The sequence below is a fragment of the Gorilla gorilla genome, chromosome 8, assembly GCF_029281585.2.
Source record: "Gorilla gorilla gorilla isolate KB3781 chromosome 8, NHGRI_mGorGor1-v2.1_pri, whole genome shotgun sequence".
Lineage (NCBI taxonomy): Eukaryota > Metazoa > Chordata > Mammalia > Primates > Hominidae > Gorilla > Gorilla gorilla.
Genome location: NC_073232.2, coordinates 83,875,202 through 83,889,534, shown reverse-complemented (window position 1 = coordinate 83,889,534; position 14,333 = coordinate 83,875,202). Strand labels below are relative to the sequence as shown.

Below are 14,333 nucleotides of genomic sequence, written 5' to 3'. Positions count from 1 at the left end.
GGAGAATCATTTGAACCCAGGAGGCGGAGGTTGCAGTGAGCCAAGATTGCACCTTTGTACTCCAGCCTGGGGGAGAATAGCGAGACTTCATCTCAAAAAAAAAAAAAAAAAAAAAAAAAGACAAAAGGTCTCAGTGGCATGTCACTTATTTTTTTGCAGTGGAAATGCCAATAATTTTTTTCCGGGCTATGGTCTGTTCTATGGTTGAACATTTGCCCATTTTTGTGTCTAACCTTATAATCACTGAATTTCCTATAATGATCCAGCTCTCTACGTGCCAAGCCTTCATTAAGTGATCCAAATAAAATTTGACATTTTAAAAAAAAATGTACAAATAGTAATTTTGATTTATTTATGAATTTTAAAAATCACAGATGTCTTTTCAGGGGGGTTTAATCTGGGAAAATAAGGTATTAGATTGAATCACATGAAACTGCTATTTTTGTAGGCCAGAAAGTTCAAATATCAGCAAGTTCATGTGATTCAATCTAGTAGTTATGGGAGAATACCACATAATACTTGCTCCATTGGCACAGTGAATTTTTAAAATTTAATTATCTACTCCCTTTAAGTGAAAGTAGCAAATTCTGTATCACCTTAGGAAGAGTTGGATTTTTTGATGGTGTAGCAAATGGCTCAGCAAATAAAAATGTTAAGTGAACACAGGTGGCTGGATATTTCTTGGTGAGTTTAGAAGTGACTATGAAATATGGTATTTCTTTGCTGATAGTCAATTTTTTTTTTTTTTTTTTAAATCTCCAAGTGTTTTTTCTCTTATGAGTTAGGAAATTATGTTGGGTTTATTCTCCCTTTGTTTACCTAGAAGCCTTGGACACAACAAAAATAAAGAAGTAGCCCTGTAAGATACAATCATGTAACTTTTAGTGCTAAAAGAGACATTATTATTATTATTATTATTATTTGCCAGAGCCCACCTCAAACAGATTTCTATGTAAAAATGAGAAACAAGAGCATTAAGATGGTTTATTACAGGAAGAGTTTTTATAGGGCTTGGGTTTCGGTGAGCTCGCCTGTGACAAAGCAAATTGATGGCAGTGATAGGCTAGTGATGTCATTGTGATGTCAGTCCTCCTGCTTATCCTGCACATGCTTGCTAATTTGGAACACTTTATGTTGAACTGTGGTAGAGGAAACAAGACAGTTCTGTCTGCAGAAGCCCATTATGGCTGTAACTGGAGATGACACAGGTAAGAATGTTAAAGAGGGGTTTTCAGTTAATTGTGCAGATTGTTTTGAAGTTTAGGAAGTATTCAGGAACATCTGAGTGTTTCAGAAAGTGTTACTCTCCTAGTCACTTAGGTGTAATACTTTTTTTGAAATATACATCTATATATTCAGCTCACTTTGTTAGGGCATCTTAGTGTGATTGTTTCTTTGCTCAATATTCTATTGCTTGCTTGACTGAGGCACTAATCCTCTCTTCCTCCCTCTATCCTCCCTCCCCTCCTCCCCGCTCTTCCCCTCCTCTTCTCTTCCCCTCTCCTCCTCCCCTCCATCTCTGTGTCTCTCTTTCATATGCATACCATTCTGCCCTACTAAAATAAGCTGTTACTTCATTTGCAACCTGTTGCAAATTCAATTTAGCTGCAGATTAAACATACAGTATATACCGTTCATGTTCTGATTTCATTATTGTGGACAAATGCAGCTCCAAACAGAATAGGAAAAAGCCGCGTGTTATGGATGTTTGTGTGCCTACTTGTTTCTTTCCTCCTGTATTTAAAATGGTCTATTCAGCTAATTGAGTTCAAAGGGCTGATGTCATTACATTTCCTGGAATCGTGTTTCAGGAGGGGAAGTGGAAAAGTTAAAACTCCAAGCGAGCTGCACATTGACGTCAGCTCCGAGTCATGTTGTGATTTAGTCAGTTCCTTTCCGCTTTGTAAAATGCTGCTGACAGATTTAGAGTTAACTAGCTCACCACTGCCTCTGCCTCCAAGCTCCCTTTTAGACTGAATAGCTTTTCTTGTTAGCCCTACTTTAACATTTCTTTTGAAGTGGGTGTCTGCTTGAAGAGGGAAACACGTCATGAAACTGTAATGCATGAACAGAACTCAGGAGTTGTCTGGCCAGCTTAGTGGTAAGATCGAGCCTCCTACTGAGGCCGTCCCTGCACGCGCCTGGTGAGAAATGGATTATGTATTGTATAAGCTGGCGGGTTCTTTACTCTTACTCCATCTATAGGAACTTGCGATTCAGAGCTCTCTCTAGTGTTCAGTCGGGGAAGTGCTTGTCTTTTACTTGTTCTCCCAGCCTCTGGTATTTAAATTTGTAATCGGTAATTTTTCACTAGGTTTGCTTTTCTCAGTAACAAAGAGTGATTTTGAAAGACTTAGTTACTAATAACCTTTGTGTGCTTGCAGTGTTGTTTATTCAGTGGTCTTGTTTGTAATACAGTACTGAATTTGCAGTTGAATTAAGAAAGAGTGGATGGTTTTAAACAACTTCACTACAATTTAGCTCTTAGAAGTTAATGGGTCTCAGCCCTCTTTCTGGATAGGAACATTGGATTGTCTTGAGTAAGTAAAACCTGTATTACATTGTTTTTAAAACTGTCTTGAGGAACTATTTTTTTCTCGAAGTTTTGTGAAGTTCTAGAGATGCTATAGACTGCAGAACTCAAATGATGAATTTATTATAAGACATAGATGAACTTAAAATCATCTCAAACACTGCATGTCATATGATTCTTAGAACCAGAAGGCACTTTTGTACATATATTTTCTAAAAATTATTGGTTTATATCTTTCTTTACCAAGCCTTTCATTCCTATTACCCCTTTGACTTGTCTAAGCATAAGACTCATAACAAAAAATAAATAAAATGATGTGAAAACGCTGTGTACTTTTTTTTTTTTTGGGGGGGGACGGAGTCTCGCTGTGTCGCCCAGGCTGGAGTGCAGTGGCGCGATCTTGGCTTACTGCAAGCTCCGCCTCCCGGGTTCACGCCATTCTCCTGCCTCGGCCTCCTAAGTAGCTGGGACTACAGGCGCCCGCCTAATTTTTTGTATTTTTAATAGAGGCGGGGTTTCACCGTGTTAGCCAGGATGGTCTCGATTTCCTGACCTCGTGATCCGCCCTCCTTGGCAATGCTGTATACTTTTAACCACTACATATAAATAAACAAACATTTTTGACATTTGTTTTTACAGAATGAACATAACATCCTTGAAAGTTTTTTTCAGTTTTACCAATAATGCTACACATGATTGATTTTCCCTTTCCAATTTAAACTTTTCAAAATGCTGAAACTTTAAAATGTCAAACAACTTAAAACACTTTTTCACAAGACCTGATTTTGCCTTTGGAAATCATATTTTTAAAAATCTGGTCATTTCTTACAGAATCACTGCTATTTGAAAAATGAGTAATAAATTTTATTTCATTTTACTTTATTTATTTATTTATTTTATGAGACGGAGTCTCGCTCTGTCGCCCAGGCTGGAGTGCAGTGGCTGGATCTCGGCTCACTGCAAGCTCGGCCTCCCGGGTTCACGCCATTCTCCTGCCTCAGCCTCCCGAGTAGCTGGGACTACAGGTGCCCACCACCACGCCAAGCTAATTTTGTTTTTTTGTGTTTTAATAGAGACGGGGTTTCACCGTGTTAGCCAGAATGGTCTCGATCTCCTGACCTCGTGATCCGCCTGCCTCGGCATCCCAAAGTGCTGGGATTACACGCGTGAGCCACCGCGCCCGGCCTCATTTTACTTTATTTTTTTAAAGCCAGAAGAGCACAGGGTTAAGGGACTTTTTTGAAGGTGTAGTAGAGTAGCTTTAGGAACCAGACCTCTGGGCTCTCAGTTCTGAGGTAACCCTATGGATCGGCAGACCAAGTAGATCTAGATTAGTGGCTTGCAAACTTTTCAACCATGACCCATATTAATTATCACGGCAAAGTGGACTTATGTGTGTATGTACCCTACATTTATATAAAACAAGTTTCAGACATAATTCTTATCCTTACAAAATATGATGTACCCATAATTCCTTTTTGTCCTTTTTTTAAAATGCTGTTCTTGACCCATGAAATTTGCTTTTTGACCCATTAATGGTCTACAGCTTACAGTTTGAAAAACTTTGATCTAGACCAAAATCAGGTTCCTAGCACTAATGGCTGGCCTGGAAAAGATATTAGCAGCATTTACCTACAGGATCATGAAGTGAAATATTAAAAGCAAATGACTGGCCGGGCGCGGTGGCTGACATCTGTAATCCCAGCACTTTGGGAGGCCAGGGCGGGCGGATCACAACCTCAGGAGTTCAAGACCAGCCTGGCCAACATGGTGAAACCCCGTCTCTACTAAAAATACAAAAATTAGCCAGGCGTGGTGGCACACGCCTGTAATCCCAGCTACTCGGGAAGCTGAGGCAAGAGAATGGCTTGAACCCGGGAGGCAGAGATTGCAATGAGCCAACATCGCACCACTGCACTCCAGCCTGGGTGACAGAACGAGACTCCATCTCAAAAAAAAAAAAAGTAAATGACTATAGTTTATGGGATTATATTGTTGATTTTGTGGGGCATAATTTACATTTTTATTAGAAATTGCCTTTTGTTTTATTCATAAACTGATTCTGTTAGGAGCATAATTTCCTATCTTTTAGACTCTGAGTCTGACGTTGCATTCTGACGTTGCATTCTGGCTGGATTTCTGCATTGTTAAAAACAAACTTTCCAACAAATTTGGAAAACTAGTGTTTTAGTTAATATTTGATGCATGAGAATAAGGATATATATCATCTTTGTGAAAGCAGGCTATTAGCAATTATTTTTGCTTAAAAATATTTACATAAAAGAATAATTTCGGGGCTGGGCGTGGTGGCTTACGCCTGTAATCCCAGCACTTTGGGAGACTGAGGTGGGCTGATCACCTGAGGTCAGGAGTTCAAGACCAGCCTGGCCAACATGGTGAAAGCCCATCTCCACAAAAATACAAAAATTAGCCGGGCGTGGTGGCATATGCCTGTAATCCCAGCTACTCGGGAGGCTGAGGCAGAAGAATCACTTGAATCTGGGAGGTGGAGGTTGCAGTGAGCTGAGATAGTGCCATTGCACTCCAGCCTGGGTGACAGAGCAAGACTCCATCTCAACAACAACAAAAAAGAATAATTTCATTTAGGTGTGACAGCTTCTTGAAGTTGGTAACTGAACAAGTTATAATCACTTTGGAAGTGAAAATAACAAGGCATTTATCTACCTTAAGATTCAGTAAACCAAATCTGCAGGGTGAAATTGGAAATTACTCATGTTATTTTCCTATTACTTTTGAAAAATGTATAATGAAATGTAATTTGGGATATTTATTTCACTTTGCCCTGTTTATATGAATATATTAGGCAAATATATTCATTTATATTCTAATAAAATAATTATACTTTGCATTTATGTAAACTTTAAAATAAAAAAATCACTTAATGTTACAAATAAACATGAATACCAACTGTAGAAAGTGCTGTCAAAGAAACTATCAGATTGTGACTGACACAGAAACAGGACATACAGGTTAAGGGATCAGGTAGGCCTCACTAGGAAACCATGTTCAAATGCTAAAAAAGGCAGTTTACAGGCATTCTCACTGATACATGCCCAACTACACCCAGGTCAGACTGGGTAAATGACTTCCAAGTTTACAAAGCTAGCAAGTAGTGAACCCGTTCGAGTCTTCAGAATCCTCGGGTTCTGCTCATAGCATATTAATGTGACTCCTCAAAAGTCACCTGACATTGGCACATGAATGCAGTGTCACGTGAGTACATGCTGCTACACCTGCTTATAAAACATATAAAATGAGGTTAGGTTAATATTATTTTAAGTCGTTAAAATGGCTTTTTTTTTTTTTTTTTAAGACAGAGTTTCACTCTTGTTGCCCAGGCTGGAGTACAGTGGCGTGATCTTGGCTCACTGCAACCTCTGCCTCCCAGGTTCAAGCGATTAACCTGCCTCAGCCTCCCAAGTAGCTGAGATTACAAGCACCCACCAACACACCCGGCTAATTTTGCATTTTTAGTAGAGACAGGGTTTCACCATTTGGTCAGGCTGGTCTTGAACTCCTGACCTCAAGCGATCCACCCGCCTCAGCCTCCCAAAGTGCTGGGATTACAGGCATGAGCCACCACACCCAGCCTAAAATTGAATTTTTTATAAATTATTATTACTCTCATAGGACAGTAGAGCATATATTTGCTATTATATGGAACATTAAATTTCAGTGTTCGTAATTTCCCATCTTTTATATAGACTGACTTATAGATTTTCACATACTAAACTTTAAAAGGTCCCTTATGTATAACTTACTTAGCTGGATTGTAATAATTTCATAATGTATGCATATGTGAAAGCATCACATTGTACACTTTGAGTATATACAGTTTTTGTCAATTATACCTCAAAGCCGAAAATATTTTGGTGAGTTAATTCTATGTGGTCTATGTGTTATAGTGATTGTAGCAAATTTGAAAATGATCAGTGCTTAAATAGCCATTTTTATGTAGGGTTTAATTTTCACAGAGAAGGGAACGTTTTTGGCAGTGTGGGACACCAGGCATGGAGGTGTAGGATCTGGGTATTAGGAGTAGGTGGTGGTAGACAGGAAGAGAACCACAGCAGTGGTGGTGATGTCAGCAGCTTACCAGAGCTAGGGATAGAAGCCCCCCACTTAGAAGTGTGACATCTAAGTTGACCTCTGCTGCTTACTTAAAGGTGTATTTAGGATTAGTGCCATGCTGTGAAATGGCATATGAAAACAGGAACTCTCTATATAAAAATGTTTTTTATTCAGTCTTTGTGCTCAGTACTACAGATATCTTAATAAACAATTGAATAAAATCACCATCATTTGGGGTGTTGAGAAATCGTTTCACTTTGGAAGTTACCAACATAGGTACTTGGCTGGGTTTCTTATTTATTTCTTTGTTTCCTACTTTCACTTATGGGTTTTTTTTTTCAGTTTTCTTCTTCCCAGTCTGATGAGAGTATATCTTTGGCCATTTGGGGTTCTATTATAAATGATTGCATACATTGAAAAGGATATCTTACATTATCTTTAATAATGTATTCTCTAAAGGAATATAACGATATATAATTTTATAAGTTTTTAATAGGCATATTTTTTAACAAAATAAGGAATAAGAGCCATAAATTTTGATTCCCTGGGTTTGTCAGAAGGGAAACTCCAGGGGGAAATGTATTTATGGATGTTATATGCGTTTTAACTAATATACGGTATAAGCATAACTTGGAACGTTGTCTTTCAGAACTTAAGGAGGGGAAGAGGAAGGGAACTAACATTTGTGGAGTGCCTGCCATGTGCCAGGCACTGTGCTAGACACTTTGACATACATTATAGGGTTTATTGTGAGTATTAAATGAGATACTGTATCCCCATTTTACAGATGAGGAAACTGAACTTGCCCCAAGTCACATGGCTGGTAAGTGGCAGAGCTGGACTAGAACCCGGACTCCAAACCCCATGCTTTTTCTGCTGTACCGTGTTTAAAGCTTGCAAAGAGAGATATGTAGTTAATGACCAAAATTGAGAGTTCTAGGAATTTTCTTTTCCCATGAAATATTTGATACTGAACCTAAAAAAAAAAAAAATGCTTTCATGTCAGGAGCTAGATGGAAGCACATCATAATGAGAACGCCTTTGCTTTTAAAATGCTATGTTAGACTTATCTAAAGTGCATCTAAGGAAAATTTAAGAAATAATGCCTTTTATCAAGAAAGGCCACTTTGAAGAGACACATCGCATCTTGTAGGGCTTTCCATGTCTTAGAGGTAAAGGTTTAGCTATAATAATGTAAGTTTGTAAGAAAGACTGCTTATTTTAAGCATTCTAAATGACAGCAGGCTTGTGCAAAACCCGAGGAAGTTCAAATTTTACTTCATACAGCACACATGAACTCATGAAACACCCACTATATGCCAAGTACTGTGCTAGATTCTAGGGGTTTCTGGGGTTAAAAAGATACTATCCCTGATTTGTCTTAAAGTTTTTGCTTTCCTGAGAATAAAGTTAGTGTACAAATATCTTATAATCTTTCTTCAATCATGATTGTTAATTCCCCACTGATAACCCATATATTTTCAAAATATGAAAATTCTAGAATAAAAAGTAATTTAGACACTTTCAGTAGTTAAATGGGACAGGAAGTGGCCTTTATAAGAATACAGGAATAGCAGTGTGTCATCAGAGAAGGCAGGATGGTCTTTGAACTGTGATCCTTGGTATCTTATCTGCTTTAAATTTCCACTGAGTTCATAATATTGGAAATTTGAAGCTAACTAAGATAACTATTTTTATAACTTGTTTTAAAATTAAAACTTGTGACATTTAGATTTTCTCAAAACAAGAGATTATCTTTGTATCTTTATTTTTTTAAGAGAAAAGGTCTTGCTATGTTGCCCAGGCTGGACTTGAACTCCTGGGCTCAAGTGATCCTCATGCCTCAGCCTCTGAAGGAGCTGGGATTACAGGCATGAGCCACTGTGCACAGCTGTCTTTGCCCATATCTTTTTAAATGTACTTTACTAATAAGATTATATTTGAGTATATGGAATTTGTCCATTGACCATTAGAAGTATACCACCATATAGATCCTTTGGGATATTATAGAAATTTATACAAATTCCTACTAATTTATACTAATTCCTGTTTCTGGCTTGAACTAATGCGCTGTCATTTTGATTTTATTGAGGGAAGTAAAATGAATATATGATACCTCTGAAAAATTATAATAAAACCCAGTCACCTAACATCTCAGAACTAATACATCTGAATATATCATCCCCTTCCAAGTTATTTTAAAGTGGTATTTTTTTCTGAGCTATCGCTCAAAATGTTTTTAAGAATTCTTATTTTGGAACTGCCATTATCTTTCATGGTGCCAAATTTGGTCCCTTGAGGGTGGTTGTTGCTTCTGGAAACAGGCAAGAGTTGTTTAGAAGCATTTCTGATAAATACAAGGCCAATGAATGAACTTCTTTTTTTTCTTTTTTCCTTTTCTTTTTCCCTGAGACAGGGTCTTACTCTGTCGCCCAGGCTGGAGTGCAGTAGCATAATAACGGCTCACTGTAGCCTCAACCTCCTGGGCTCACATGATCGTCCCACCTAAGGCTCTGGAACCACAGACGCACGCCACCACACCTGGTTAATTTTTGTATGTCTTGTAGAGATCAGGTTTCTCCATGTTGCCCAGGCTGGTCTTGAAATCCTGGACTCAAGTGAACCTCCTACCTTGGCCTTCCAAAATGCTGGGATTATAGGCGTGAGCCACCATGTCTGCCCTTGAACTTCATTGTTCACCTGTGACTATTCCCACCCACCCTTTTTTTAAAAAAACAGAAGTTTTTTGTGGCCGGGCGCAGTGGCTCACGCCTATTATCCCAGCACTTTGGGAGGCTGAGGCAGGTAGATTACGAGGTTAGGAGTTCGAGACCAGTCTGGCCAGAATGGTGAAATCTCATCTCTACTAAACATACAAAAATTAGCCGGGAGCGGTGGTGGGCGTCTGTAATCCCAGCGACTTGGAAGGCTGAGGCAGGAGAATCGTTTAAACCTGCGAGGCGGAGGTTGCAGTGAGCCGAGATTGTGCCACTGCACTCTATCCTGGGTGGCAGCGTGAGACTCCATCTCAAAATAAAAATAAAAAATAAAAAATTTTTTTTTTGTTTTTTTTAAAACTAGCTTTTGTATATATCATGGAACCATCCTGCTCTAACTTCATATTACAAGAAAACAGCAAATGTCTACAGAACTAGAGTGTAATGAGCCCCTCTCTACCTATTAATTTTACTGCACGTCTGTGTGAGCAGTGTTTGGAAAGAATGATCCTAGACCGAGGTCCATATCCATGCTGCCTGCACGTGTCAACCTGGTGTCATGTAAACTTCTCATTCGTCACGGGCTATTGTTCCAATTTTAGAAGACCTAGGTGACCACCAGCTGTTCTATTGTTTCAGCCTTTATTACCCCATAACCTTCTTCCCTGGATGTGGGTGAAGAGAAAAGAGAGGAGAGCTATGTTATTCTCTGCTCCACTCCATCTCTTCTGACAATACGATGAAGACATGTTAAACAATCTATTAAGTTAGTTTATAACTGGCTTAACGTGACCTTGTTAACTATCTCAAAGCTATACAGTTTTGTACGACTCATTGAGTTGTCTGTGTATACATTATTTTGAATAGTCAGAAAAACAAATTTAGGACTTTTCCCAAGTTTATTCATATGCTGGTGATCATTAATCACAATTAGGCCAGGCGTTGTGGCTCACGCCTGTAATCCCAGCACTTTGGGAGGCCAAGGCAGGCAGATCACGAGGTCAGGAGATCAAGACCATCCTGGGCAACATGGTGAAACCCCGTTTCTACTAAAAATACAAAAATTAGCTGGGCATGATGGCACGTGCCTGTAATCCCAGCTACTCGGGAGGCTGAGGCAAGAGAATCACTTGAACCAGGGAGTAGAAGGTTGCAGTAAGCCAAGATTGCACCAGTGCGCTCCAGCCTGGTGTCAGCAAAACTCTGTCTCAAAAAAAAAAAAAAATCAGTTATTCCCTATCACCAATGTTTTAAAATTACATGTAGAAGGAAAAGGCAGTACAACCTTATAAACAATATTTTTATTAATTCTATGAAAATCTTTAAGTGAGCTTCCTTGAAAGCCATGTTTTTAACTGTTGTATTCTTTCACCTAATTCTCAAGCCTTAGAAGGCAGAAATCTGGCATATACCCAAATAGAAGCACATAAATCAGTTAATCTTTGTTTAACTTTTTTAAACAAAGTTTCAGTGATAATATCCTATTTAGCTGACAAAGTATTTGTCTCCCATGGGTAGCATTTCACTTCTTATTCATTGGGTATAATACATTTTCATGAAATACAGAAATGCTGTGTTTTCCTCTTTTGATTGGAATTTAGTTCAGGCAATTGTTATAGAATTTGATAACTTTTTTAAAAATCTTTTTTCTTGCACTTAGCTTTGAGAGAGCATGTATTTTGTAATGTCTCATCAGAGTGACAAACTAACTCTGGACCATACGTTCTCAATGTTGAAGCGTTGGTGGTAGAAATGTTTTATCACTCAAATCCATCTGTCTTTTCTAGGAAGCTATGTTTCTTGCAGTAGACAAATTTTGAATATAAATTAGGAAACTTTGAGAACTTTTAGTATTTGATCTGAATACTAAGTAAATATTAAACGCTGTATTTTAACTGTATGATTATACTATGCTTAGACAATACTTTTAAATGAATATTTGCAAATGTATTATTTTCCTAGAAACCTAAGAAAGAAAAATTATCTTTCCCCAGAGAAACTAGGTTTAAGCAGAGCTTTGCTGGGTTTTTATTGTTGTTTTTTGTTTTTTTACTGAAACTGCAGTGAGCTCAATTCCTTCCAGTGCTTCAATGATTTTCTAGTAATGAGAATTGCACTTAAAGACATTCAGTCACTGTTTCAGGCATGATATGGAGTATAGGAAAATCTCTAAACTGAAACATTCAGAGGATGGAGATATTCTGCTTAATGGAAATTTTTGCAGTGGTGTGCTACAGTCAGCTCCTCCTGGCTTGCTAGAGCCTATTATTAAATTTTCAGGCCGGGCGTGGTGGCTCACGCCTGTAATCCCAACACTTCGCGAAGTTGAGGCAGGCAGATCACTTGAGGTCAGGAGTTCAAGACCAGCCTGGCCAACATGGCAAAACACCATCTCTACTAAAAATACACAATTAGCCAGGTGTCGTGGTGCACGCCTGTAATCCCAGCTACTTGGGAGGCTGAGGTACAAGAATCGCTTGAACTGGGGAGGTGGAGGTTACAGTGAGCCAAGATTACACCACTGCACTCCAGCCTGGAGCCACTTAGTGAGACTCTGTCTAAAAAAAAAAGCCAGGCGCGATGGCTCACGCCTGTAATCCCAGCACTTTGGGAGGCCAAGGTGGGAGGATCACGAGGTCAGGAGATTGAGACCATCCTGGCTAACACGGTGAAACCCCGTCTCTACTAAAAATACAAAAAATTAGCCAGGCGTAGTGGCAGGCGCCTGTAGTCCCAGCTACTCGGGAGGCTGAGGCAGGAGAATGGCATGAACCCAGGAGGCGGAGCTTGCAGTGAGCCAAGATTGCGCCACTGCACTCCAGCCTGGGCGACAGAGCGAGACTCCGTCTCAAAAAAAAAAAAAAAATTAAATGTGTGTGTGTATAAATATGTATATATATACATGCATAAATATATATGCATATATATGTACACATACACAATTTACACATTAAAAACATTAGTACTCAAAACTCATAATTTCCAAGTATTTTCTCTGTGCTCTGTGGGTATTGGCATCTGTTTTGTCTGTATGCTGTGCTGCTTACCACGTGTGTGTCTTTCCAGCTCTACGCTCAGGAAAGTCACCTTGGTAGCTTGAAACTGGCCATGGTGGAAGTATTTACATCATGAGAATTACTGAACACTACACATCAGGGCTTTTTCATTGTTTTGCCCTGAGGACTGTTTCTTAAATATTTATTAGCACACCACTGGTTTTAAGCTAAATGAGCGTCTTAAGCTTTTGCCTTTGATAAAAACCTGTCTAAAATGCATTAGGATGCTTTTCTACCTTAAGTGTTTAGAGCATGCTAAATATCATTGTTCTAAGTGCTGAAGAAGATCTTTAATACTTGAGATTGCTATAATGCTCAGAATAATTATCTTAAACATTACAAGATCACCTCTTATGAGATGTCAAAAGTATGTCATTTCCAGATCAGTTTTATGTAAAATGCCAAATTATGAATTCTTTATATAAGCTCAAAATATTTTGTTTTACTGCAGCTGCCACTGGTGACATGCCAACTTACCAGATCCGAGCTCCTACTGCTGCTTTGCCACAGGGAGTGGTGATGGCTGCATCGCCCGGAAGTTTGCACAGTCCCCAGCAGCTGGCAGAAGAAGCAACACGCAAACGAGAGCTGAGGCTAATGAAAAACAGGTGAGGTGTTGCACAGGGAATCGGTAACTTCTAGGACACTTTTTAAAAATTACAGTTTTCACCGGGCACAGTGGCTCACGCCTGTAATCCCAGCACTTTGGGAGGCCAAGGCAGGCGGATCACAGGGTCAGGAGATCAAGACCATCCTGGCTAACACGGTGAAACCCCGTCTCTACTAAAAAATACAAAAAAATTCGCCGGGCGTGGTGGCAGGTGCCTGTAGTCCCAGCCACTTGGGAGGCTGAGGCAGGACAATGGCATGAACCTGGGAGGCGGAGGTTGCAGTGAGCCAAGATCGTGCCACTGCACTCCAGCCTGGGCGACAGAGCGAGACTCCATCTCAAAAAAAAAAAAAACAATATTAAATATTAATAAATAATAAAATAATGATAAAAATAATATTAATAAATAAAAATAAAAATAAAAATTACAGTTTTCAGCCGGGCGCAGTGGCTCCTGCCTGTAATCCCAGCACTTTGGGAGGCCGAGGCGGGCAGATCACAAGGTCAAGAGATTGAGACCATCCTGGCCAATATGGTGAAACCCTGTCTCTACTAAAAATACAAAAATTAGCTGGGTGTGGTGGTGTGCACCTGTAATCCCAGCTACTCGGGAGGCTGAGGCAAGAGAATCACTTGAACCCAGAAGGCGGAGCTTGCAGTGAGCTGAGGTCACACCACTGGACTGCAGCCTGGGTGACAGAGTGAGACTCCGTCTTAAAAAAAAAAAAAATTACAGTTTTCATAAGCCGTTTCTCCCAAGTTACATGTTGTGTGGCATTTCATGTAGGTTTGTGCTCTGTGTGTGTTATTAGATTGTCTTCCAGTCAGAATTCCTGGCCGTTAAACTATTTCATCAGCAGGAGTTACATCCCTATGTTGTAAGGGTAATGTCCAAAAGATACAGCAATTTTTAAAAATAATGATTAAAGGACTTTGTTAGAAACAAAGAGCTATTTTGTATTTAGTATTTGCTGTGAAGTAGGTGATAAGTCGAATTTTTTAGCTTCTCTCTGAGAAAAATGAAGTTTAAGTGAGGCATTACTTTTCGACATTTTCTACATGTAGTTTCCTTTTGTCTATTTTGTAACTTTTTTTCCTCTATTACACTGAAATACATATTTAATCTGATAAATTCTAGTCAAGTGCAAATACAAAATAACAAAAAGAATTAAAATCATCCATGGCTCTAACCACTTAGGATACCTCCTATTATAGTCTATGTACTTCCAGTCAGCTCTCATTTTCTCTCACTTTTTCTTGCTCCATATCTCTGTCATTTTATTTTTTAAGCAACATATTATAAAATGCTATTTTCTAAAACTTTT

General features: G+C 39.0%; 1 protein-coding gene across 35 annotated transcripts in view; it reads left to right on the top strand.

The window, feature by feature from the left end:
• Window positions 1-14,333, top strand: part of CREM (cAMP responsive element modulator) — an 88,796-nt gene that overhangs the window by 70,968 nt on the left and 3,495 nt on the right. For 23 of the 35 annotated variants that reach the window (XM_031015148.3, XM_031015149.3, XM_031015142.3 and 20 more), the window contains one exon: window positions 12,850-13,006. In XM_031015148.3, the coding sequence (XP_030871008.1) occupies window positions 12,850-13,006 (157 nt within the window). The other 12 variants (XM_055352913.2, XM_004049268.5, XM_055352919.2 and 9 more) reach the window with 10 other exon arrangements.